Source organism: Pezoporus occidentalis, unplaced genomic scaffold (genome assembly GCF_034315485.1).
Source record: "Pezoporus occidentalis ecotype Australia unplaced genomic scaffold, CSIRO_AGI_Poc_V1 ctg106, whole genome shotgun sequence".
NCBI classification, from domain to species: Eukaryota; Metazoa; Chordata; class Aves; order Psittaciformes; family Psittacidae; genus Pezoporus; species Pezoporus occidentalis.
The window spans coordinates 1,874,603-1,900,206 of record NW_026912843.1 but is presented as its reverse complement, the minus strand read 5'-3'; the positions used below and the strand labels follow the sequence as shown (position 1 = coordinate 1,900,206).

At 41.9% G+C, this 25,604-nt stretch overlaps 1 protein-coding gene across 2 annotated transcripts in view; it reads right to left on the bottom strand.

The window, feature by feature from the left end:
• Window positions 1-205: 205 nt before the first annotated feature.
• The window catches only part of CFAP92 (cilia and flagella associated protein 92 (putative)), a 35,503-nt gene continuing 10,104 nt past the window's right edge, over window positions 206-25,604 (bottom strand). The window contains exons 4-16 of one of the 2 annotated variants that reach the window (XM_062620349.1): window positions 24,513-24,720; window positions 23,039-23,170; window positions 20,781-20,856; window positions 15,586-15,734; window positions 13,764-13,862; window positions 12,762-12,946; window positions 10,442-11,328; window positions 9,125-9,319; window positions 7,463-7,760; window positions 5,565-5,729; window positions 4,573-4,785; window positions 2,029-2,167; window positions 206-1,132 (exon numbers count right to left, since the gene is read on the bottom strand). In XM_062620349.1, coding sequence (XP_062476333.1) covers window positions 843-1,132; window positions 2,029-2,167; window positions 4,573-4,785; window positions 5,565-5,729; window positions 7,463-7,760; window positions 9,125-9,319; window positions 10,442-11,328; window positions 12,762-12,946; window positions 13,764-13,862; window positions 15,586-15,734; window positions 20,781-20,856; window positions 23,039-23,170; window positions 24,513-24,720 — 3,036 coding nt within the window. In that variant the 3' untranslated portion in view covers window positions 206-842. The remainder of the gene's footprint in view (window positions 1,133-2,028; window positions 2,168-4,572; window positions 4,786-5,564; window positions 5,730-7,462; window positions 7,761-9,124; window positions 9,320-10,441; window positions 11,329-12,761; window positions 12,947-13,763; window positions 13,863-15,585; window positions 15,735-20,780; window positions 20,857-23,038; window positions 23,171-24,512; window positions 24,721-25,604) is intronic. The other variant, XM_062620359.1, reaches the window with a different exon arrangement.

The following is a 25,604-nucleotide window of genomic DNA, read 5'->3' as shown; positions in this document are numbered from 1 at the left end:
AGGCATCCGGTCTGTGAGGGAATCAGCCATTGCAGAGATGATCTACTGTAGATGATCTACATGCTGGGAATGCACCCATAGATCCAGGTGAAGTCGAATGCACATGACCCATGTGGTGGAAATTTACCCAGAGTGCACCATCATCCTGTGCCCACTCACTGGCATGACCTAGCACCACCAACAGTGGATGAAGTGATTTGTCAGCTCTGAGAGTTCCAAAGTTTAACTCCTATTTTGTTACCAACAGCCTCCTAAGTCCTGGGTTTGTTTTTCTAGAGCATTTGTAGCTAACAGGAAGCTTCAGCCCCTTTGAGCAAAATCAGCTTTAAAAGCATGCTCAGGGCCTGGGTCAGTCAGTTGGATGCAAGCGCAGAGGAGCAGCCAGGGGCAGGCCATCCATGCAGCTCTTCACATTGATGAGCACAGATCCTTTAGTCTTGCAAACTGGGGTGTCCCTGGGGAGTTTTGCACCAAAAGGCTGGAGCACATGGCTCGGGAAGCCTGTAGAGCACCAGGGCAATCAGGGGAACACATGGTGAAACATCTGGCATTGAGTGTATACGTGTGCCTCAACCCCTCCATTTCATTAGGGGATGTGACCATTTCTTTTAGAGCTGCTGAGCGAGCTGGCCAAAGGTTGTTCTTGTCTCACCCACTGCACATGGACAGGCAAGGAATGGACTGAACAGAAATTTTGCCTCTTCCTCCATCATCTCTCAGCATTAAAGCAAAGAACTGGGGAAGAAAAATCATTTTGTGGCCAGGCTGAATTGTTTTCCTAAGAAAGAGCTTTGTAAGATTGAGTTAACCAGTGCAATCATCACCAGTTTTAACACACGTTTTTACTTCCAACAGTATTGTGCTAATGAAGTGTCACACGTCCTCTGCCTCCTACAGAGCGCGGGACAGCTGCTGCTGGGGTCAGTCCAGAGGCAGTTACCCTTTACCTGCCACACCAGTCCTACCTTCCTGCATGGCAGCTTCAGAGGTTGACCATTCAGCAGCTTCTGTGGCTGTAACCTGCCTCGTGGCCCACGTGTGTTCAACCTGGCTGCTGCGGAGTGCTGGTGAGCATCCAGCTTGCTACCGTCAAATGATACCCGAGTGGCATCTTCACAAGGCCAACAAGAGGCTGTGAAAGAGAAACAAGGCAACAGAAACCAGGATGGGAAAGAGAAGTCTGGACTGTTTAAACTAAAAAGTGGGCTAAAAGCCCCTATTGCAAACAATCACCTTCTCACGAGGGTTTTGCTAGAAGAAGTGATACAGGGTTGGAATAATGGTTAGTGCCACAGGAAAGACAATTCACTGTCCTGTAGGCTCCATGAAACACGTGTGAATTTGGGATTAATCCTGACTGCTTCCAAAAGACTGCTCAGAACTGCACTAAGCAGGTGTTCTGCAAGCTACAGGGCTGTAAAAGATGAAAGATTCTAGCAACCACAATAAATCTATTGTTTTCTGCTTGTAAATATTCCAGCGAATCCTGGTTGGTTCTGGGCAAAAAGAAACACGGACAACTGTAAGAATACTGTTCCATGATGGAATACAACCTTGTCTGTCACTGTTCATGGGAGGACAGGAGTTAAACACTGACCCCCTCACCCAGGCACACCCTGACTGCTGTGAGGTGTGCAGATTTAACAGGCTTATCTCAGGCCCCTCTGGGTGCGTCCAGTCTGTGAGCTCTGACCAAAGCTGTTGTTAGCAAGCTGTACAAAGGGGAGGCAGGCAACAAAGCTAGATCTGCAGATGAATAAGCCAAGAAGGATCTATACCTCCCTGACATACTTGACTACACAAGGCTAAGAAGATGGGCAAATGGAAGGGTAATATTAGAGTATGGGCCAAGGTCCTAAGAAGCTTCATTTGACAGAGCACCCAAATTATGCTGCACGCGAATCTCCTTGCTACACCTCTTTGCATTCAAACTGCCTTCCTTGATGGCAGAACTGATAGCTCTGGGACCAGATGTCAGAGGTTCAAGTTAAAAGCTTTGTGATTAGTTAATTCTAACAGATGCATTACCAGCTGGGAGGGCTGTTGTAATGAAGAGCTCAGGTGGCTTCTTGTACAGGTCAAAATCAATGTGCCGTTTGTCCCAGCTCCATCTGTCTCGCGGCAGCACTGGCTCCATGTTAGCATGCAGAACATTCTCCTGCCATTTCTAAATGAAAATTGAATCCCTTTGAGAAGCCAGGCCAAAATCACCAGGGAGGGGTGACAAAAAAGGAGTTAGCCAGCTGCTTGGTTATCACCTAGTAACGCCAAAGTGCAGACTTCACTACACACAAGACCCTTTCTCTCTGAAGCAGCCTTCCAATTTGTGGTGATTGACACACATGAATAAAGGCAAAAATCCATTCTGTGAGCAAGCTGCTGACACTCTAGCATTGGAACTGGGTGATCTTCAGGTTCTTTCCAACCCTAACCATTCTATGATTCTAGGAGTCTATGCAGGCAAAAACCCGACTCGTTATTTATCATTTCCCAAGGGTAAGAAGCGGGCTGGCTGTCCAGGACAGTCAGAGCTATCTATCACCTTAAGGGTACTCCTAAAACAGTGCTTTTAGGAAGCAGAAGCTGTCCCAGTGCTTCCAAAAATACAACCATGAGCATTAAACCCCTGGGGGCAAGAGCCCAGGTGTCCTGAGGAAGCAGGTGAGAGAAGCAACACGCGCACTGGAGTCGTGGCAGGAATATTCATCATGACAGAGTTCAACTCTCTGTGTCCTCTGCCTACCTGCTGCTGAAGTACCAGTGTGGTGTTTTGCAGACAAAACTGTCCTTGCCAAGCTACAAATGAACTCCCAGTGCCTGTTGTTAGCCCTGTGCTTACACTGCTTCACCTAAGCCTGTGTGGTTGTAGGGTAGCCAGGTCAGTGCAGAAATAGTATGGAGAGTTTTAGGAAACCAGAAAAAATCCAAGAATTCTTTTGCCTCCTAAGGGATGGTGTTACAGAAGATGGTCAAATTCTGTGTTTGAGAAGAAAACATGAGTGGATAAAGAGGCAATGTATCAAAACCAGACTGCTTCAGAATGGGATCCTAACAGACCTGTAGGATGCCCTGTACGCTCCGTAAAACACACGTGCATGTGGAATTAATCCTGACCGCTTCCAGAAGTCCAAAAGAGCCTTTGTTCCACATTTCAGGTAACAGGAATGGTAAGTTCAGAATCAATCTATCTATCTCCATTATTCAATATAACATTGGTCATGCCCATGAGCTGCAGAAGGAGCCTCCTTCCCCTTTCTCTCAGCTCCATGGCTAGCACAGATCTCACACAGCTATTGGTACTGCCAGGTTACACTTAGTGTTGCCCAGGGTAAGGTGTCAGCTCTCCTCCCCTCTCTCATCCCATCAGGAGGTGCAATACAACGTACTCATCAACTGCTACTCCCACACTAAACGTCACAGTCCCCCCTTTATTTCAATTCAGGAACTCTGGTGCCAGCCATCACTGCAAGCCTGCTGCTCCCTTTTCAGCTTGTCAGTTTGGATCCTGTACTAGTTCTTGTTTCTTCAGCAAAAGGCACCAGTGCTTACACTGTAGGGGCTGACTTCTTACTTTTGGTCTGTGAACCTGCTCTGATCCTTCATGAGAAGATAACGTTCTCCAGTCTCATGGATCAGAAAAGAACACTTTGTTTTCACCAACCATTTCACTTCAGCTTTACTCCAACCTTTCTGAGAAACTGCTCTGATTTGTATGAAAAAGATGAAAGACAAATAAAGCCTGAAACTCAAATGAACACGTGAACCTTCCTGCAAGATGCAGCTTGTTCCACTCTGAGCTGTGACTGTGGTCAGTTAATTTGGTAGAATTTACTGATCCTGCCCCCCCCCCCAGCAACCCAACCTGTTCTATTTCCTTTATTTTGTCATCTTGCCAATTTTAATAACACACAAATTTGCTTCCTGAGAGCAGAGTGCATGTGATTGAGTATGCACAGTGCTGAAGATGATTGCTCAAAACAGGGAACTGTAACCAAGTCCACTCAATGATGCAGTAAAATGGAAGAAAACTAAATAATAAAGAATAGGCGAAGGGAGAGAGGGCACAGGGCAGGAAGAAACTGATAGAAAAGACAGTGGTGGGGGACAAACACCCCATAAAACTGTAACAGCAAAGAAGAAATAAACGATGGAATTAAAAGCAGCAGTGAGGGAATCTGGAAACATGAAGGAAGGCTACAACAAGATTGGCAACGCACGAAGAGCAGCCTGGAACCCAGCCATAATGCAGTAGCATGATTTTTCTGACACTAGACTCCACCTGTAAATGTAAACCAAAGCACTCTGTAGTCCACTAATACCTATTAATATCCAATTAATATTGGCAAATGGGTTTTCTCTGTGTGTTCAGGGTAAAATTTGTGTATCCAAACAAATTGTCACCTGGGTAAGCTAGATGCTCATCTACCCAAATTCCAGATGTAGGTGTCACCCTTAAACTGCTGCCTACATTACAGCCCTCTAAAGAGACTTCCACGTTATAGCAATTTGCCTCTTCAAGTCTCCTAAAATGATTGAGTTCACTTTGGAGTGTGCATTTAAGTTTTCTGTTACCTCTCTTAACTCCTCCTGGCGTGCCTCATGCGGCATCTGGGGCTGCAGGTTGCTTTCAATGCTGCTCTTATATCCAGGGAATACAAACCCATCCGGTGACTGCCACAGACTCTTGGATTTTTCACATAATTCCTTACAGGCAGCAATCACATCCACTGGCTCAAATGTGGCTGACAGATAGTCTTGACAATAAGTAAATCTGGTTTTTGGTTCCTACAAAATAAATGATGGGTGTTTTTGTTAATGTACATTCCCCTTCACTGGGAAAGGAGCCCATAAGGTACAGAACCAGTATTATTTCTTTCCTTGAGACTGCAAGTAATCACAGATCAAAATTATACAAAATACATATCATTAAATATTTAAAGGGCTTCATTTCATTCTATTATGATCAAATGATAGATTTAATGACAAGTGCTCTAATGGGATCTCTGTAAAATAATTACAGAAAGAAATATCCTTAACATCATGCGTGCAAAAAGAGAGCTGTACTTCATATTGTGCCCATGGTACATCAGGAGCAGTTTTCACAGAGCTACAGTTAATTTCCACCAGCTGACAGGACAATGGCATTTGTTATAAAGATTCAAGCCAGCTATTCAGATGCAAGCAGAAAAATGTGATTCTTCAAATGTGTTTTTCAAATCACTTAACGCTGCATACACCAATGCTGCAATTCCTCCAATTCTCCCACTTACATGTGGGACAGAACTGGAAGTGACCACCTCGGTTATCAAAGTCTGCACTCACAGTGACAGCCCAAGTCACAGAGCTGAGAAAACGTGGCTATGATGAATGGCAATTAAGAGCAGGATTATAGACAGCAACAAAGAATACCTCAGACTGAGATGCTTTTGGATCCCAACTTCCCTTCCTGCGCGCTAACATGGGAGTTACTAGTGCAGAACTATGAGTTTATAAACTGTTCACCTTTCTTTGTCAAGCACGACCCAGAGCAAGCCAACACCTTCCAGTCATGTGTCTCAATTTACCTTTGCCATTTCCTGGCGAAGACGCTTCTTGGCAAGTTCTGCAGAATTCAGGCTCTGACAGCTGTAGTTAAAGACAGATTTCCCATCAACAGGAGAGATCAGGAAAGCTTCAGACCTCGGCGTTTCCATCTTTCCTTTGAGTTGGCATACAGCGTTAATGTTAGCCTGCAAAGAGAGATGACATGGGAGTTCTGTCCGCATCGGGAATTGAGGGTGTTACTGAAAATTATAAACAAGCAAATGATCCTGCAAACATGAAACCCCCCTTTTTGTTAATAAACAGCTTCACAAAAAGACTTATTAAAAACATAGCCCGATTTCACTCTTGGATATGATACTCTGCCAGGCAAACAGCAGTAGACTGGAGACAAGCACTCACCAGAGAATGTCTTCTACTTACAGATTTAAATAGTTGCTCTGGAGAGCTGATGCTGGTTGTCTTCATAAATGAGATTAGTTCTTTCACTTGTACAATTCCATCAACACCCCAGCAAATACAGTGTCATGGGAAACACCATTCACCAGGACTCCCCAAGTTTCCCTACTGACACAGGACAACTGAACCCTCACACTTATTCACTGATTTCAGAGCATCATTCTACTGTGTTTATGGTAATTATGGTTTTAGTTCAGGTTCTGCCATAATAGGTAATTACAGCAAGAGAGTAAAACTGCATTGTGGATGTGACCTCCCTGTGACTTTCACTTCCCTTTTCTTTTAATCAAAAAGCCTGAAGGGTTACCTTATCTGCTATTAAAAAAGGACTTCACCTTTTCTTTCCTATAGAGGCCTTCCCAGTTCCTCCATTATCCTCTTGATTGACAAGCATGTATAAAACAAAAACTTGTTAAAACACACATACTGGGAAGACTGCCAGCTTTACATGGGTAATAAAATAACTCCACACTTCATCTATGCAGAATCAGCTCTGCTGCTCTCATCCTCCTATGATGTTTTAAAAGCAAGTACCAGGAACAATTGCTTCAGATTGGTTCCTTTTCTAGCATCATGAAATATTCCTTTATCAACAGACTAAGACTAAAAAAGGAAGTTAGATTTCTTTCAGTATCTCCAGGACAGCACCCTTATACAGGAACAAAGATTTCCACATATCAGGCAAAATCTTTTTGCATTAAAACACATACAGGAAAAAAAACATTCTGAACTATTCTTCAAAAGACATGGGACGGCTAGAGTCCCCAGCTATCCAATATACCCAGGAAAGCAATCCAGACTCCCAGGAAACACGGAATACCCCTTCTTTGATGTCTATATTAACAGGAAAGCATTTAGTTTCAACACTGAGGGAACAGAAGGGCTGGATGGACACTGGTAACAAGCAAGAAGAGGTTCTAAAATTCTTCACCATTTCCTTAAAGCTCAGCTCAGCTCTGTCTGCAACTGCTGATTTTATTTAGTTAGGAATATGCCTTCCTGGTTGCCCAAAGGCAAGCATGTCTTTTACACAGCAAGAGAGGAAAGCCCAATTTTCACCTGAGCTTAGCTGGCTTGGCCCCCCGAAAGCAGCTGAAGCCTGGGTGACATGCTAAAGCACAACATGCTAAAGCTATGGGGAAGAAAGAGACAAAGAACAACAGGAACCAAGCACAAAAAGAAATGACAAGGTGGTCTCCTCACCCTTCACTGTCTCCTCTGTTTACCTGTGAGCACTACGACTGTCTTCCTCTTTGAGAAGTAATTACAATTGCAATTCAACTGTCACAAAAGGGAATCCCCCTGCACTTTGTTATCATGTTGGTACAACACCTACAAACACCCTACCAAAGTCTTCTAAGTCTAATGGGTTGTTGTTTCAGGAGACAAAGGAGATGTTGATTAAGGAGATGAAGTTTTGCAACTGTGAGGCTTTGCCCCTCACATATCACAAACTACTCACCTTAATATAGTTTTTCTCAAAGGACATTTTGTCTGCTATTTCTTTCTTCCACTGTATATAGGCTTCATTGTAGTTATCTACTGAAGAAGATACTGCCTGTTTCACTCTGCTAACCTTTCCTGGTACTGTATAATCACCAGGGGAAAATGTGGGTAAAGGAGGTGTCTGAGTGAAGAGATCCTCATCAGTTAAGGGAACTCCATACTCAAGACTCAAGGCTGTGATCATCTCTGCTGAGGGCAGCAGATCCCCATGGATTACATCCCTCAACCTCTTACTGCGACAGAGGGAACTGAGCCTACAAACAGACATCAACACGTTATTAGTTTACAAAAACTTCACAGCAATCAAATCATTATGATTAATATTCCTGTAGGAAAACTATGCAACCTTCTTGCAACACCTTAGTAAGAAGTTCAGATCAGTTCATGTCGGCTGGCATGTAGCAGCAATAAAGAAGTTTAGCAGTTTAATAGACCTGCTAGGAATATTCTAGGAATGTTGCTGGATTTAGCACTAGGTTTAGCTGCAAGTTAATGATTAGATGCTGAATGTCTCTAGCCTCTGGCTGAAAAGGCAATAAAACAAACTCCCTTCACACACACTGCTTCCAGCACATGATGCATATTTACGTTGAACACCCACCAAACCCCCTCCTGCCTTACCTCTATTTTATGCCTCATTCACTTCCATTCTATGTGCCATTCACAACAACACTTACCTCAATCAGATTTCTATCCATTCACTCCATTTGGCCTGCAAAGCCTGATGTCAACACAAAAGCAGTTCTAAACACACAACAGCCACCGAGCACCACACACACACCCCATGCACACACTTCATTCAATCCTCTGCCTCCCTAGCTCAGGCCATAGCAGGGGCCATGAGGTAGTGACTGACCTGACAGCCAAACCTAGTGCTGTGATTGCTTGCCAAAAGTGGAAGCTTGTTAATTCATTTACCACACAGCTATGATTTACTTGAGGAAAGTAACTTCACAAAATACTGTAAAAGAAATCACTTCTAAAATTACTGCAACAACATTCTTTTCTTACCATTACTTGGGTGCACTGTGTAATAACATTCATTTCAAAGTTGCATCAGCATTAATCACACAAATTGAGTTTATACTGGTATGCTAAAAATCAAATTGGACATTGTGCACACGGACCGTGTGCATTAGTTTTTGTGCAGTCAAAATTACTCTCCTGGCTAAGGCTAGAAGGAAGGATCTCAAAAGCAGCAGCTTCTGTTGTGCACACATTAAACTGCTCAGGGACTACAGCAAACCAAAAACCAAGAAAACTGGAAGTTCTCCAGGTTAGGGACTGCTCTCGACCTCAGTTCACAGCCTGTATGCTCCAGTGAAGAATGTATTTATTTCTCTGAATAACAACAGACCTGGCAGAAAGAAGGTATGGCAAGAATGCCACCCAAAGGCTGGCAGACCCTATTTGTTCATCTGTGATGGCCAGTCGCCCCTCCATCAGCAGGCAGAAACCACACTCTTCTGCCTTAACACCCTGATCTGGAACTTGAATTCCCCATCAGGCCTCAGACTGCTTTCATCATGGAAAAGATACCCAAGAGTAGTATTTTTTGTACCAAATGTTCATCCTGCTAAGATTTCATTTCTTGACTATGAATCTGGACAAGTCCTACCTGGACAGGGCTTGGAAACACGCCTGAGGAACCACACCTCGGACATAGAGCAGAGAGCTTTTTGCTATAGTGAAGAGGGGCTCATAGAGGCGGAAATGATAAAAGAGAACTTCCAGATCTGTGTACAGGCGCTGAGGGAAAGCCAGTCGTGAGTTATAGAGTATTGCCAGCTGTCCATCTTCAGGTCTGTAAGTCCTGCAACAAAGTACCCCAGTGTCAGGGTTGACACAACCAGTCGTATTTCGAGTTTCCTCAGTTCTGCAGTACAGTGACTCTCTCTAATGACACTGCTTTGCTTTTGTCCTTTAGATGCAACCTCTTACTCTATGGCCTTCACTTCATATGAATGCAAAAACAACCATCAAAAAATCATTGCACCCTTTCTTTTGAAGCTGAACAGCAAATATTTGAAAGGAAGCTCACCTCAGTTTCATCAGCCTTATTATAGCCTCAAAAGCATTATTATATATATATAAAATATATATATTTCTACTATAAAGACCATACTGCAGTTTCTAATAGACTATATATTATATATATAGTATATACATTACATATATTATTATATATATTTTATATATTATATATAATTATATATATAATATATATTATATATTCTAACTACTATATATATTTCTACTATAAAGACCATACTGCAGCAGTAAAACAAAGCTTCACTTTAGGTTACAGGTGAGCACTGACAAGAGACAACTTTTCATGCAATAAATAATTTCAGTAACTGCAATAAGTGACTTGCATCAAACCAACCAACCAACAAACCCCTACAAAGCAAACCAACAACCAACCAGCACCCCCAGGAAGGCTTTAACAATGCACTACAGTGCTGGAAGAACAATTATTTTGAAGCATGAAATTTGAGGGAGACATTCTCTTTGAATTTGTCACATTTTCCCCTAAACTCAAAGAAAGAAACAACTCGAGGTCCAGCTTCCTGATGCTGGCTTGTTTGGTTTCTATCCCATTAAGCTTTTTTTGTTATTAATTACAACTGGAGGATTACAGAATTGCTTCCACAAACCAAGCAGCAGCTTAACAAAAAAAAGGGACATGTTCCCATCCTTCTCGTTGTAACTCTACATGGATGATCTATGGTGTAAGGTGGTGAAGATGAGAAGGTTATGCCTCAAGTGAACCAGCCAGCGGGACACAGATCCACTAGAACTTCATGGAAAGCATCAACTATGTACTCATCCATATACAGAAAGGGACGGGGAGGTATGAATCAAATTGAAATCTTTGATCTAAGGAAATAATTGATGAAAACCCTCAGTGATGAAAAAGTTCAAACTCGCTTACCTTTCAAAGTGTCTATCCCAGAGTTTCTTGATGGCTTTGTCTTTCAATCCCTCCAAGACAAAGAGGTGAGTTGCTCCATCCAGTAAGTGAAAACCAGTAACAATATCCAACTCAGAAACTTTCTCACATGTGGTTTTCAGTTTTAATGCAGCAAGAGCCATTCCTATTAAGTGTACAGGCCAGCCATCCAGCTGGAGGGCTTTAGTATTGATTTCTTTAATCTCTTCTACCAAATCATGCAATAAAGATGAGTTATTATAGTCAAAAATGTAGATTATACAACCATACGGGCAACTTGTGACTTGTGCATCAGCAATTTCTGCACATGCTCCCAGTGGCACAGCTATTTCCACTCTTACTTTCAAAACCGAGTCTGATTCTAGATAATCTCCCATAGGCAGCAAGAAAGAATTACTCACTGATTCTGTTAGTTTCCCATTTTTATCCTCACTGAAAGCACCTGTATTTGGAACTGAACAGTTACGGATGGGAGCACTGACGTTCAAGTACTTTCTACCCAACAATAAATCAGTCAGACTGACTTTAGCTACCCCATGTGGATGCCACATTTCATTCTTCAACTTATAATTATAAGCTGTGGATTTGTAAGTGAGGAAGCTCACCTTCCCCACATGTTCATCAGCTTCATTGTCCCCAAACAAAGCTGGCTTTTTTGTGATGGTTTCCATGTTTCTATCCCGGTCATGAACTTCAATCTCCAAAGGTGGACCTCTCAGGTATGCCTCTAATTCCCCAGGTTTCATTGTCCCTGTTAGAAGTACGTTAACATCCTTAAAGTAGACATGGGTTCCATGGATTTGTTCGTGAGTTCGATGAGGTGGGAAGTTGTGAAATTTATATTTGCAGTAGGTGGGGACACACAACCTCTAAACAACAAAAAAGGGGAGAAACAGATATCTGCAGCATTAACCTTTTCCCTTTTTACTTTTAACTTCACAGACCAATCAACCAGATTTTTCCAGTAGATAAGATACGGGGGATGTACTTCAGGGCACAAAGTATGGTCTTTCGAGGCAGCAAAAAGGCCATTCTACATGCCTGGATCCTGGGTTTGGGGAATAGGCTCCCCTCTACGTTTGCCTCTCCTCAACTTTGCTGACTTCCCAAATATGTCAGAAAACCCCTCTTTGTTTCTAGACCACTGAAGGAGCAAGCATCCTGGGGACTGCAATGGCTCCTCAAGCTTTTTTGTTTCTTCCTATGCATTCCTCTGTAGGATTCAAGGCCTAAAATAAATGCCTGTTTAGAAGCTAGGAAATCCAACAAGTATCCAGAGATACTTTAGGGATTGGACTGTATGATCTCCATTACTGGTTTACAGATTCGAGGAAACAAACAGGGGGATTCATTACACAATACCAGTTGTGGCTCCTCCATGTATAAGCATCCATCAGTGTTGCAGCAGCCTGCATTGAGCTGAGGAGACATGTCAAGGCCTATCCTGACAATTCCCAATCGGAGACAGTTCATTATTCATGCAGTACCCTACTTGGCAAAGGAAACCAAGCCAAAACTTCCGTGGTCACTCTGCAAACTGCATTAGAAACTGAGTGGCTTGCCCTCTGCTACTCACTATGTTAGTTTCTGACATCTTTCCTGTTTCTCTTCATAAATGTTCAGCCTATGCTGTCATAAGCCTAGCAGTGCAAAATTCCACCACAGAACTACACGTGCCATTATAAAGTTCCTGACATCATAATATTAACCTCATTTCCCTTTCAGATCCACAATATAGAATACTCAGGGAAGAGCCTTTTTAAAATAGGATTTCTGAAAATGCACCCATTTGACAAGAGAACAGACTCTTTAACTCATCCCTCAGCATTTAGAAATACAGGACCAAAACCTTTAAACTATATCCTCACCCACAGGGAACTTTCTTTGCACACAGCACTTTTTAAGATGTGAAGTGTTTGCTGTTTTCCAAGTTAAATTATAGTTTTACTACAGTACAGAAATGAACACATACTGCCTTGCCAGCAAATTGTTACAAACAATATAGAGCAGGGACTGAACTAGCTCCCCTCTTACTACTCCAGATCCACTCAGAAATGAAACTGGGCTGACTGTGTGTAAATTACTGCTCTTGGAAAGCACAAGGATCGCTGTTGTGCTGCCAGTGCCCATGACAGCACAGGCACCAACCTGACCACAGGTTTTACAGGAAACATGTCAGCTATGTTCTCCAATTGTGGTACTAATACGGAAAGTTATCTCTAAAACCATGCCCATATTTTAAGCAAAGCTGCTTGATGGTAAGAGGGGAATCCTTTCAGAAAGAAGGAGGAGTAGATGTTACCTGGAGCACTTCTATTGGCACAGGTTTGTTTGGGAGGCGGGTAGCTGAAATAATCTTTATAATCAGAGGATTCAATTCGTGTCTTTGTCTTTCAGACAGAAGAGGTGTTTCCACAGTGAAAGTCACGTAAGCATCTAAAACTTCAGGAGTGTTTTCTGCCAGGCGACCGATCACCAATTCTTCTCCTTTTGAAACACACAAGATTAAACACAATCCCATCAAGGCACCCCTCTTTGATGCAATTAATGACAAACCTCCACTAAATTTCTATTAAAATAAAACCAAAGTATTAACTGCTTCAACTATTATTTCTCTTTCAAAACGGGAAGAAAACAGTCCCCAAAGCAGTGTCAGAACCCCCACCGGGGCTAACGGCTGCAAGCGCACAGAAGTTTCTTGTTAAAGCTGCAAATATTCCCATAAACACAAAACTTAAAGCACTTCAGAGACCTTTCATCAAAATTAAACTCTTTGTTAAAGGTGAACAAGCACCTTTAAACAAACTGACTTCTCCACAAGCAGCTTTGCCCAACTCAGCAGCTGAGTTCTGTGTTGCATGGGTCATCGCTACTTCTGTCTGCATGCACACAACAAAGGGGAGGTTTAACTCCCTACACATCAAAATAGGACAACATATATTAATAACGAATTTTAATCCAGTTGCAGTCAGAAAACCCCAGACACAACCCACTCTACTCTGAGCAATATCCCGCTTCCAACACATTCTAAATCCAACAGGACACAAGAACTTAGATGCTGACAAATACAATACAGAATCAGTATTGACATCCTGCCCTTCAGAGCACACAGATCCCTGGGCAGCCTCCCCCAGATCAAAACCAAATCCCAAATCTTTCTTAGCCATACAGCTTTCATCCAGAACATGAAAATCCCTAGGGATCTTTCAAGGCTGTTTCCACCAGGCAGACCCACCAGCACACGCGCTTCAGAGCAGACACAGAGTACACCCAGCTTGTTGCTCCCTTCCTAACACAGCAATACCTGAGAGGAGAGGCATGGCATCTAGCTGCAGGGAAGCAATGCAGTACCTCTTTGCTGCAGTAGCATCAGTGTTTCTTTTAGCAACAGAAGCTTTTCTACCTGTTGATGGAAGGCAGGGATGGACTGAGTAAGAAGGAGGAAATATTTTGTTTCAATTAATCAAAGAAATGAGTTATTCAGTGGGTGGCATAATTCAGTACTGTCCTTAGAAAAAGATGCTGATTACACACTTTATCACCAACCTGGGCTAGTATTTCAACATGCTCAAATTTCCATTGCAGAGTCCACTATATACTATGCTATATACAGAATCTTTGCTTTACAAGAAAGTGAAATTTACAGCAAGCATTACATGTTCATGGAATTACCCAAACTGAATTTATCTCTGCCACATGACTATTCTTTCCTTGGATAGAAGCATTACAACACCTATCTGGTACTCTTTGAGATGCATATTCTATTGTTTCCAGGGCTGCTGGCCCTGGTTTGTTACTATTCCTGTAATAAAAGGAATGGCAGAATGCTTTAAGGGCAAATTTCCTTCCACTCAAGTGGAAGGAAAGAGAGGCTTGCAACATATTACTAATACTTTATGTTTTCATGTCACAATAAATATTAGCGGTACCAGAATTAAACTGGGGAAAAAAACAGTCCACCCTGAGCATAAATGAAATGATAACCCACATAGAGAACTCCCTACAAAGTGTGCAGTTGTTCATCAGAAGTTCCTAAAGGAAAGATCCAATTGCCTTCATTTTGAAAGAAGTGTGGGGAAGTTTGGGAGCAGTTGTGTTGAACTGATGAGTCACGGGTCTCCAGAGTCCTGGGAAGGAAAGCCCATGCCAGAGCCACGAGGTGAACACAGAAGATGTGGCTTGGGGTTAAGCTCTTCAAACACTCCCTGTGCTGCAACCTGAGCTGCCTATGGCCATGTGCACGCACACAGGAGGGCTCAAAGTGCCTGCCTATTCCTCTGCCTGCCCTGTTCCAGCTGGTGTTTTCTTTACTACTCTTACAAGGTCTGCCCATAAAAGCAGGAGCACCACACTCTGCCACTGTGCACAGCAACAGAAAACAGTAGTCCTGTAAAGATTTGTGTGACACTGTCAGTGCCTTCACTTACTTTGACAGAATACCACAGCTGAATGCAATCACTTATGCCCAGTGATACTTACTGATAAGCAAATGTACTCTTTATAACGTACACTGGGAGTACGGTGTACTGCAACCCTGTGATGCTGTGCTGGTTTCAGGCCAGGCAAGCTATTTAACACAGGTGAGTTAATATATGCTCCAGTGTGCACTGTTACAGTGGTATCATCTCCTCCCATCTTTCACAGGGCCTTTGTCAACTGTAAGCTACAGGTGAGAGAGCAAAGTATCAACTCAGTGGGGCTGTGGTTTTCCATTCAACATAATGAACCAGCACTGGAAATAAAAATGGACTGTAAAGCACAGTGGAAGAAGCAGTGCAAGTGATCTGAACCAACATCTTGATAATTTCACAGCTGGAATAATTGTTTTAGTTCCAACATCACTCTTTAATTGTTTTACAAATTTCAACATTGCATTTCCAAGTCCCTTGCAAATATCTATCACCTCACTCCTGGAACACTCCACATGGTAGAAAAGGACCATCATCATCCTCCCTGTTCTACACGACTCACTAAGGACACTGTAAATCAGTGTTTTATTAGGTGCTGAAGAGCTAGGATCAAAGCACAGGTCCCACAACTCTTTTTTTTTCTGTTTTAACCTTGAATTCGTAAAAAGAAATCAATATTAAAATCAAAGCTAGTCCTTAGCTCCATCCGGAACTTACCTTTCATGATGGCTGCTTTGTCTCCTCTCACATTTTCAATTCTATTCTCAGTTTCTTTTGAAGCTAAATTAACTGGAGGAGCAGCAACTGGTTTCTGCTTCAGATGCTGGGTCGTATCCAGAAGTGAGGTTTTTGCAAATGCCACACTTCTGAAACCATTAAAAAGATCTGAAGTTATGTAAGAAATACGGAAAATGCAAAACTCAATCTCTGCCACACTGATGATCCCACCAAAACAAGTGCTTCAAATAAAACAAATCCAAGCCTAAAAGAGCTCAGCTGCCAGCATATACATGTAAAGGAGATCAAAAAGGGTATCAACAGACCCATGGTCCTTCTGAGTAGGAGAGCAAGTAAGTACCTGAAATGCATAAAGTAAACCACCTTGTAGTACATACTACAATCCCTTACCTACAGATTTTTCTGCACATCTGCTTTGCTTTTTGAGGAAAGAGAAATACATCTGTTCTGTTACTGTTCATATTTGGTATACCCTGCAACACAATTCCAGATAAACCACTAATCTAGAATTAATACAGTTTTGCTCTATTATAGGAGCAATTCTTCCCCGGGGGAAATGCAGCCAGGAAAGCTATCACTTAGTTTCAGCTTTAACAAGCTTCCCAAGGTTCTTCACAAGACATCACACAGTCTATTCCCTAAAGTACATATGTTCCTTACAAATTCGACATATTATTGCTGCTGAAAAATGAATATTAATCTGAAACAACAGAAAAGGCTGCTCAACAGAGATTAATCTCACTGCATTTTAAATCTCCTGAATAAACGATTTTGTTGTCCCTGTCTTCAGATACTTGATAAATATTGGAGCTGAAGGGTGGTAGTACAAGACATACCACAGGAAAAGTGTTTTCTCTGCAAAGAACACATTCAGCCCTCAAGATTCCTCACAAAGGAGGGGCTGAATTGGTGGTAGAAATCTATGTGCAGTTCAAGGAAATACAATGTTTGTCCAAGAAATTTTTCATCAGTAGACACAAAAATTGACTACTCTTTTGCTTGGCTTTATAGGGGTGATTTGTAATAACAGTAGTTTGAGAATAAAGGCATTTGGTGATGGTTTCAGAGGTACAGTATTTAATAACGAAATAAGTATAGTTAAACATGTAGACAGATGCATTCACTCTACTCTTTTACACACCTATTATGACATTTTTTTGGTTTTTTTTAAGCCTTTGATCAAACATTTTATTGCTGATTACATGGACTCCAAGACCTCTACGTCATCTTGTCACCTCTGAGTGCAACAAGTATTACATGCTTGGGACACAACATCCAACTCTCCCCTCACAGCTTATCACGATCTCTTTAAGGGTTTCTGATGCTGAATACTGTCTCCAGATTATCATATTCAATCTACAGCATTTTCTTTCAGATTTATTACTATATGCAACTTCTTCCCTTTATCCTTGGCATTAAATCTTTCGAGCATCCTTTCCTCCTCATCCTCCCAGGAATTTTAATCCCAGAGGTCTAAATTCTTCATCTGCTTCACAAACATTATTTTTCTTCAGATAGGCATCCATGCAGTGAGCAACAAATCAAGACTGTTGGCTGTGAAGCCTGAAGCAATGTAGGTTTATAGCATTGAAAAGAATAATCCATTACCCAGGTTAAGCCAAGCATTTCCCAAATAACTCTACCTATCCTCAGAGACATTTCAAAAGGGAGCATAGCTGGGAGTGGGGAGCCAGAAGGCTGTTGTGTCATCTTGCAGCACTAAAGATCATCAATGTTAAAAATACAGCTTTCTGAGATCTTCCTTTAAGACACAGCCAAAATTGTTAATACATGTAATGGAAACTAAGGAATGAACAAGAGATTGTCGAAATAATTGCTTTAGGAAAAATCTATATAAAGAAGTTTCCATGAGGTTTTATAAGTAAAACATCATGCAAGAAAAGAAACAGTCCAGCTAAAGCTAAAAACAATGAGGCTGTTTCATTTGCCCCTAGTAATTAAAAAACCCCAAATCAGTGCAGAGTCAGAGGCTCTGCAGACCATCACCGTACACAGGAACCTCCAGGTGTTGGGAGTAAATGAAGCAAACTGTAGTGTGGAGTTCACAGAGGTAACGCGGGATTTAGTGGTGGATTTGTTGGAAACATCCCCACTGTAGATTGAAAAAGCAAAGAAGGTACCAGAACATATGTGGGCATTAAGGATATTTCTGGAAGCAGTCTGAGAGAAGAAATGCCGCATACAGTGATTGTGACTGTCCTGTTCCCCAGCTGTAGACTTTTGACACAAAATGAGGGAAAAAGGAAGCGGATTATTTAGAGAAAGAAGATTCTTTTCCAGGTGTGCAAAGAAGCAGCAAAACATTGCCAACAAAATTGGCAAAATATAACCTCCTGGTTCACAGATTTGCTCTGAGAGTCAGCTGCTTGTACATAACTCACTAGCCCTCCACCAGGAATGACCACTACAAGAACAGTTCTTTGAATACGAAGCTAGAAACAAACATCAGCACAGTCACAATGCAGGTGGTACGAGAATGTTCAGGTATATAAAACAGCAACAATGATGTAAGTAAGGGTACAGAATCACAGAATAGTCTGGGTTGGATGGGAGCTTCAAAGCTCATCTAGTCCAACCCTCCCACAATGGGCAGGGACATCTTCAACTAGTCCAGGTTGTTCAGAACCACATCCAGCCTGGCCTTGAATGTCCCCAGGGATGGAGCATCCAGCACCTCTCTGGGAAACCTGAGCCAGTGTTTCACCACCCTCACTGTAAAAAGTAACATTAATTAGTTTTATCCCATCTGAGCTTCACTTTGAGCTCACACTTTCACCGTGTCATGGTGAAATACCATAGGCTGTAATACCTCTCAATACACTTTTAGTAATGATTTTGGAGGGGGTTAGAAAACTAACAGAATATTTCTACCTAAAAAATTATTGCTATTCCAGTTAATCTGTACTGAAAGTTAAGGTTGCCTGAAGGCTAAACACATGCCCTTCATTTTCCAAAATACTGATCTCATTTGTCCGTGTTCCACCGGAACGTTATTACTGCCATGGCAGATACCAGAAATGCATGTAAGGGACCTGCAACAGAACAAGGAACTACATTCCAGACTGAAACTTGACAAATAGCCTTCAAACGTCCCAGTACTTCAGCAATAGAGATGCTTATGAAATGCAGAGCAAGTCCCACGTCAGGTAATGCCCTAAGGATCTACATTAAAAATTACACACTGTAGACACCCATCTTTGAGCAGAAAGGCCATGCTCATAGGACACAAAGCAGCAGCAATTCACATTCTGAGGTACAAAGCAACATTTCACCAATGCTATTTACAGAGCAAAACCCCTACATAGTTTCAACAACACCAAGTCACTTTTGCACTATCTCCTCCTATTAACAGCAAAAAATCCCATTCCAAAGGTTGTTTTTTCATTTCTATTAATAGAGATATGTAAAATAAAAGCACACTAGATCAACTGATGCTAGCAGTTACAAAGCTTCAGAGCACCCCATTTTATTGTATCCCATGGCATTTGCTTTCATATTTAAGCACAGAAGGAAATGGCTCGATTAGCAAAGGCTGTAACATGGTGGCATGAGCAGGAAGTGTCCACTCAGTCTATAAACCAGGAACTGAGGACTGCTGAAAACAGAACAGGCAGCAAACAGAGCATGATGCAAGAAGGTGTAACAAGACACTGATTACAAACCAAGACTCTCTCAGGCCTCCCAGTACAGCACCTTTGCTAAAGCAGTGTTCAGTCTGCAGCAGCTCGACAGGACACAGGCTGGAAGCTTCAAGCAAGGTGGCTGGATTTGCTAAATGTTGGAAGAATGGTTTTGCATTTAAGAGAAAACTATCTGAAATAAACGAAAGATTTTTCCTCCATGTGCAACTGGACATTCTTGCTGATTTTCTTCATCTCTGCAAACGGCAGGTTTCTTTCCGCAGCACAAACCCCACACCGTCTGAGCTGCAAGATTCACACACAGATCCACTCTCGTGGCATACAAAACACTGAGAAACATTCATCTCTATAGCTGAGTTCATAAATTTGTGTTGAAGGCACTAGGAGTCCCCTCATGGAGCTCATTATCTTTTGAGCAGAGGAACAATCTGACTACATCTTGCTCAGGAGAAATACGTAACAGCAGAAAGGCCATCACAGAGCTCAGGAGTGGGTTCATTCTCTTGTGCTATCACCCATTCATGTTTTAGAAACAAAACAGGAACCTTGAGAACGTCACTTAAGAGTTCATACATTTTTAGGTGACATTCTGGATGATGCATTGGAGATACACCCTAGTCATGACTCATTTCTATTTCAAGTGCAATGTTTTCCATTATGAATAACACCCAGGACAACACGATTCCTTTTAATGTTCTAGTTTCTCAAGCCTTGAACCCTCAAACCTTTTTGACATTTTGAGAGAGTAGAAATTTACCACTGAAAACTATTACTACAAAAGACTTACTAAACCAGAGGATGAATGATAAAAAAGCAGAACAGCACAAACAGGGAACTCTGCTATCACAGCAGTGTGAACTCAGGATTACCTCAGCTGCACCAGAACATCACCTCCTGGTAATGTGACCTGACACAAATTCAGGGTTAATGAGTTGATCCATCAAGCTCAGGAGCCAGCAAGGCCTGGTCTGTTAGCAGCTGGTCTTGTGACACTAACTTCGACCTCCCAGGACGGATGAGGTGCCCTCCACAACCCCACTCCTCACTTCAGCCACTTCCTAACACATTCCATTGAGCAAGTTGAGTGAGTAACTCCTCGTTACTCCTGCTTCTAGGCTCACAGACACTATCTTATCATAGAATCATAGAACAGTTAGGATTGGAAAGGACTTTAAGATCACCTAGTTTCAGTGCATCTCCCACATTATCTGGAGTCAAAAGGTACAAGTGAACAGAAGAAAAACCATGCACAAACAAGTAACCCAAGCAAAGTCTGTTATTTTATGTAATTATTTCATTAACAGCTAATTCACCCCCAATATACTATTAACAAGATGCGTTAAAGGGAATCTTTTGCTCCTTTCCTGTAGTTATTGGTGCAAAAAAGCAGTGGTTAGCCATTTCTGAAACCACATAATAATTATAAACTATTAAAACCCCATAATACTGAAGAACAAATGCGTCTTACATTTCTTTTTAACACCTGAACATTTCCCAGTGCAACGTTCTCACCTCGCTCGATCTGCCCCTGGTGGATGTAGCGAACCACCATCAGCTGCTGCTGGTCCATTCAGATCAGCTTCTCCTGCTGAATTAAAACAGGTTTTACATTTGTTATCAAGTGTGCTTTAGTAACTCCAATAAGACTAACAAAATTCATCTGTAAAGCTCGAGGAAGACATGGTAAAAAGCCATATGCAAGTTGGATTTATAACTTGCAACCATGATCCATTTAATTACTGCTTCCATGTCAAGGATGAGTTTGAATAAGCATAAAATAAAATAAAATTAAAATAAAATAAAATAACTTTAAGAGATCATGCAGAGAAAGTAAAATATTATGAAGCCATATTTTATTTCCTAGAAAAATAAGTTCCATGGAAATTATCATGCTGCAATTTAAAACAAAACTAGGAATGAACAAGTAATAAAAATGAGGAGAGAATACCCAAATAATAGTTTGTTAGTGCAGAACGTTCTATCTGTACTTAAGTAGATACTGATGTCAATGACATATCTTAATGCATGGAATTCTGCATACATAAGAAATTACACATTACCTTTGCTTATTTATTTTAATTGCTATTCTAGAGAATATTCACATTAAATCAGTAATGTTAGCAGTGTCCAGATCTTTTCCACAATGGGTAGAAATGTCCAGATACTTAGTCACTGGTTTATATATGCCAGAAGCATGGTGTACTACACCTAACTGTTTCCAAATGTCATTTAATTACAGACACTCTACAGTCACAGATTTCAGTGTTAATTACCCAACACTTAGCCTTACAGTGTGTCAGCCTTAATTACAGTGAGATTAGAGCAAATCACCACGGTACGGATGGCAAGGAGGATTTCCAGGTGAATAGCTGAATATTTCCCAAACAATAAAGAATAAACTTGGCCAATATCTGGAAGCAAAGGGGGAGCAATACAATATTAGGCTTCCCCTGGCTATAAACAGGAAACAGGTTACTGCCTGTAACAACATACCTGTGTTACAGAGCCCTAGGGCTGGCACACCCAACAGCGTACATAGTCGTTCAAAGCCAATGAAAACAAACGTAAAGAGATCTTCGGGCCATTCCGCCCTTCCTGAACACAGCCTGCGTTAGCATGGAGACAGCGCTGTCACCTTCCCGTCCCTCTGAACCAGGAGCTGTGCTCCTGAACACGCTTCCCACCTTTGAAGATTTCCCATGCCTGGTCCGTCGCTCCTCTCTGGGCCCATCACTAGATGGCACTACTACCAAAACACCCTGCCAGCCTCATGACCCCAGCAATTCACCTGTTCCTGGGATGGTGCCCGTCATTAATCATTAGAAAAAGCTAAAACGATGTACAAAGATAACCACGCGCAGGTGGTGACACAGTGCTGCCAGCATAAGGAAGCAGCCCTGCCCCAGCGGGGGAATTCACATCATCTGCTGAAGCCGCAGCAGCTTACTGCAGTACCCAGGTTTGTTTCCCTTTGCATAATCCTGTTTCAAGATTTGGAGAGTCTGGTTTTGTTTGTGGCTCTAACAAATTGACAGGCCTAACACAGAGGGAGAACTTAGCTGTTAGTCTTGTTTTAAACCATAAGCAAACATTTTGTTTGCATTTTCACCAGGCTACTGAAGTCCAAACACAGAGTTTCCTAATAATTGCTTTCCAGTACTTCTGGGACATGTTTTGTTCACAAAGTCATTCTATGAAAGCAGCTATTATATTGCAAGGCCTAAAACCAGAAATCTTCAAAACAGAAGGTCTATGCTGCTTGGATTCAGCCCTTAGGAACATGGTATCCAAGACCTCAGGTGATGACTGAACACATTTCTCCATGGTCCTCTGCTCCAGGTAGCACAATATTGTTCATTGTATTGCGCAATGAAAGACTATTTCTAAGGTTAGCTTTTTCTTACTGCACAATGCAGGTCTGGGTGACATTTCTTACAAGGTATCCAAGTAGTAATCCTGGTATAGCATAGGAATACTGAATTCCTGCTAGGAAGTTCTGCAACACTCGCTGCTGAAGTATCAGTTTGCTTTCTCAGCTTTTGGTTCTTTTCTTTACAAAACACTTTCTGTGAGCCAGCTACATCTCTTTTCTGTCCCAATTCTATTCCAAAGCTATTTAGAACTTGTACTAACTATAATGCATCCAGTCTTCCTGCAACACCTCGCTCCCTCAGTCACTTCCTCAGCCCTAATCCTGCCTGCCCATCACTGAAGGCACCACTGCACTCCCCCTCTCTTTTCACCCACAAGCCAGTTTCCACATTTTATACCTTCATCAGGAAGGGCTGAAGGTTCCTTCTGCACCTTGGGCTCCTTTGTTGCTTTGATTTTCATACAGCTGGGTGCTGGCTGACTCTCTTCAAAGAGTTTTCTTTGCAATAGCACTCTGCGTTTTACCTCATCTAACAGGGAAACAAAATGAAATAAAGGAAATTCCCCACTTTAGACTGCATTGTTTAGTCTGGTTGGGTCACTCAAATCTTGAGCAATGATTTTCCCATGGCACCTCCTCTCCTTTTCCTACCATCTATAAGAAGCCACTCAATTCTGCTCATCTGGAGATGAAAATCACCAGAGTCCCGAAGCTTTACCTCAACACATAAAAAAGAATCTAGCATAAAATGTACTGCACAACGATGCACATTCAGAAGAAAAGATCAGGGCAGCTGAGGCTCATGGCAATGCCCCAATGACCCCCAAATTCACAGCCCTTTCAGCAAGGGGACTGCTCCCACCTCCTCCAAAAGCTTTGCTTCAAGAGGGGAAGCTTTTAACCCTTTTCTCACCCTCCTCCTGGGGCTAAAATGTAAGGCTGCCCTTGAGAAAATACTGACTACAAACAAGTCTCCGTGCCTCAACAACAGCCTCTCAGGTGCTGTCAGAAATGTCCAACTGCAGAGCCTCTTTGCTGATCACACCCCCCCCCCATACCTGAGCAAGCATCTGATGTGTTGGTAGCAGTTCAATCACAAGAAACCCAACCCTGCATTAACTAGCATTGTAAATCTTACAACCCCCCAAATCTCTATCCACTGATACACATGGGAAAGACAGAACACTGCCAGCATTTTACTAACAGAGGCTGCATATTTTAATAGTAAAATTAATTTGTCCAGTAGTTTCAGGACATCAGAACAAAGAATACCCCATTTTCTATAGGCTTAATCTCATGCTTAGTTCTCTGGTATTTATTAAGGACTGAGATTTCATTTCACACGTGTCTATGAGAGCCCTAACAAGGCCTCTCTCCTCTATTTAACTAGTAAAAATCAACTAGAAGTGATAAAATAACTGTCTTTGAAACCACTGACCTTCAAGCTAGCATGGCCAAACTCTAGGGATACACTCAAGTTATGGGCTTGTGGGAGACAACAAGGGAGAGAGGATGAAATGGAAAGATGCACAGCATGAAAACGTGGCTGTACAAGTTTTGCTGCTTCTGAGGACAACAAAAAGGAAAATCCACCTTTGAAAAGTGAACACTTTCATTACTACCATTCCTACCCAGCAGCCTCAAGTAACTCACTAGTTTTGAAGGTTCACATTACCAGACTAATTCTATTTTCCTGCCATCAAACTTTGCAGAAACTGGCTCCTGCATTCATTGAAACACCAACAAGGAGGAATTATTTTAGTGGTAATGACACATAATGAATGTCAAATAGTCTCTACACTAACTTAGCAATAGGTACAGTCACAATCCCAAGGTATGTTTTGTAACATGCCTGTTTGCATTAAACTCACCAACTTCCTCTGCATCCTCTTCTATTGTAGCAGTAATACGTGCTTTACTAGGCCTTGCTTTTGAGGACACGTTTTCCTTGGCATCCCAGATCTTTACAATTATTTTGTGATCTCTTAGTTTTAGTAGATATTCATTAGTGACACTGATATCAACACTAAGGTTCCACGATATCCACATCTTGTTGTTTTCAAACCATGGTGTCATTGTCTATGGAAACAAAAGATGAAAATCATTACAGGAGCTGACCAGTACAAAAGAATTTGTATTGCCCTGCTAACCACTGTCACCACTGCTCCCAAACTGTACATTCCTTGTTTCTCCAGGTTGGGCTGGGTTTATCATGACACACACACACACCTCCTTGTTGAGTCACAGCAGCATAATTTGCTGGATTCAAACATATCAGTCTCATCAAGTCAAGGTCTGATACGAAGACCTGAAGTTAAGAACAGTAATGAAGCTGGCGGGCGTTTGGAACCAGATGATCTGGAGGCCCTTTCCAGCCCTAACCATTCTATGATTCTATGAGATCATGGACTGAAGGCTTAACAGAATACTGTAAAATCAAATACACAACCTTAAAATGTTGAATTGGTATTTATAAAAGTGAAGGAGCAGCATTAAACTTGACACATTTACCAGCATGTATATGCTGGTAAAGAGCTGCCAATGTAACACATTGCAATCAGCACCTTCGCAAGTGCATTGTGCGTAATAAAAACATTGAGCTGACACTCAGAAGTGCAAAGCAAGCAGAGAGCTATCAAACAGACTGTCACGCAAAGACAAAACCGGAGAAGCTGCTTTCAAACCAACAGCCTCTCTCAATAGTTCACTATTTTAGCACCAGCACTTCAGAAGCAATGTATCCCGTTTCTGGGGCCCTGGATCCGAACGCACAGGATTATTCAGTTAGATGCAGGCCTGAACAAAATACAATTTGAAAAATTCTTCAAGTGCCTTAAAAATCTTTTTCTCCTCAAAAAGGATCAGAGGCATAATAGTTTTATCATTGTTAATAAAATGGATGGTTGCTTTTGAATTATTATATCATTAACATGGTACCTGAGAGATAGAGGCTATAGTCTGAA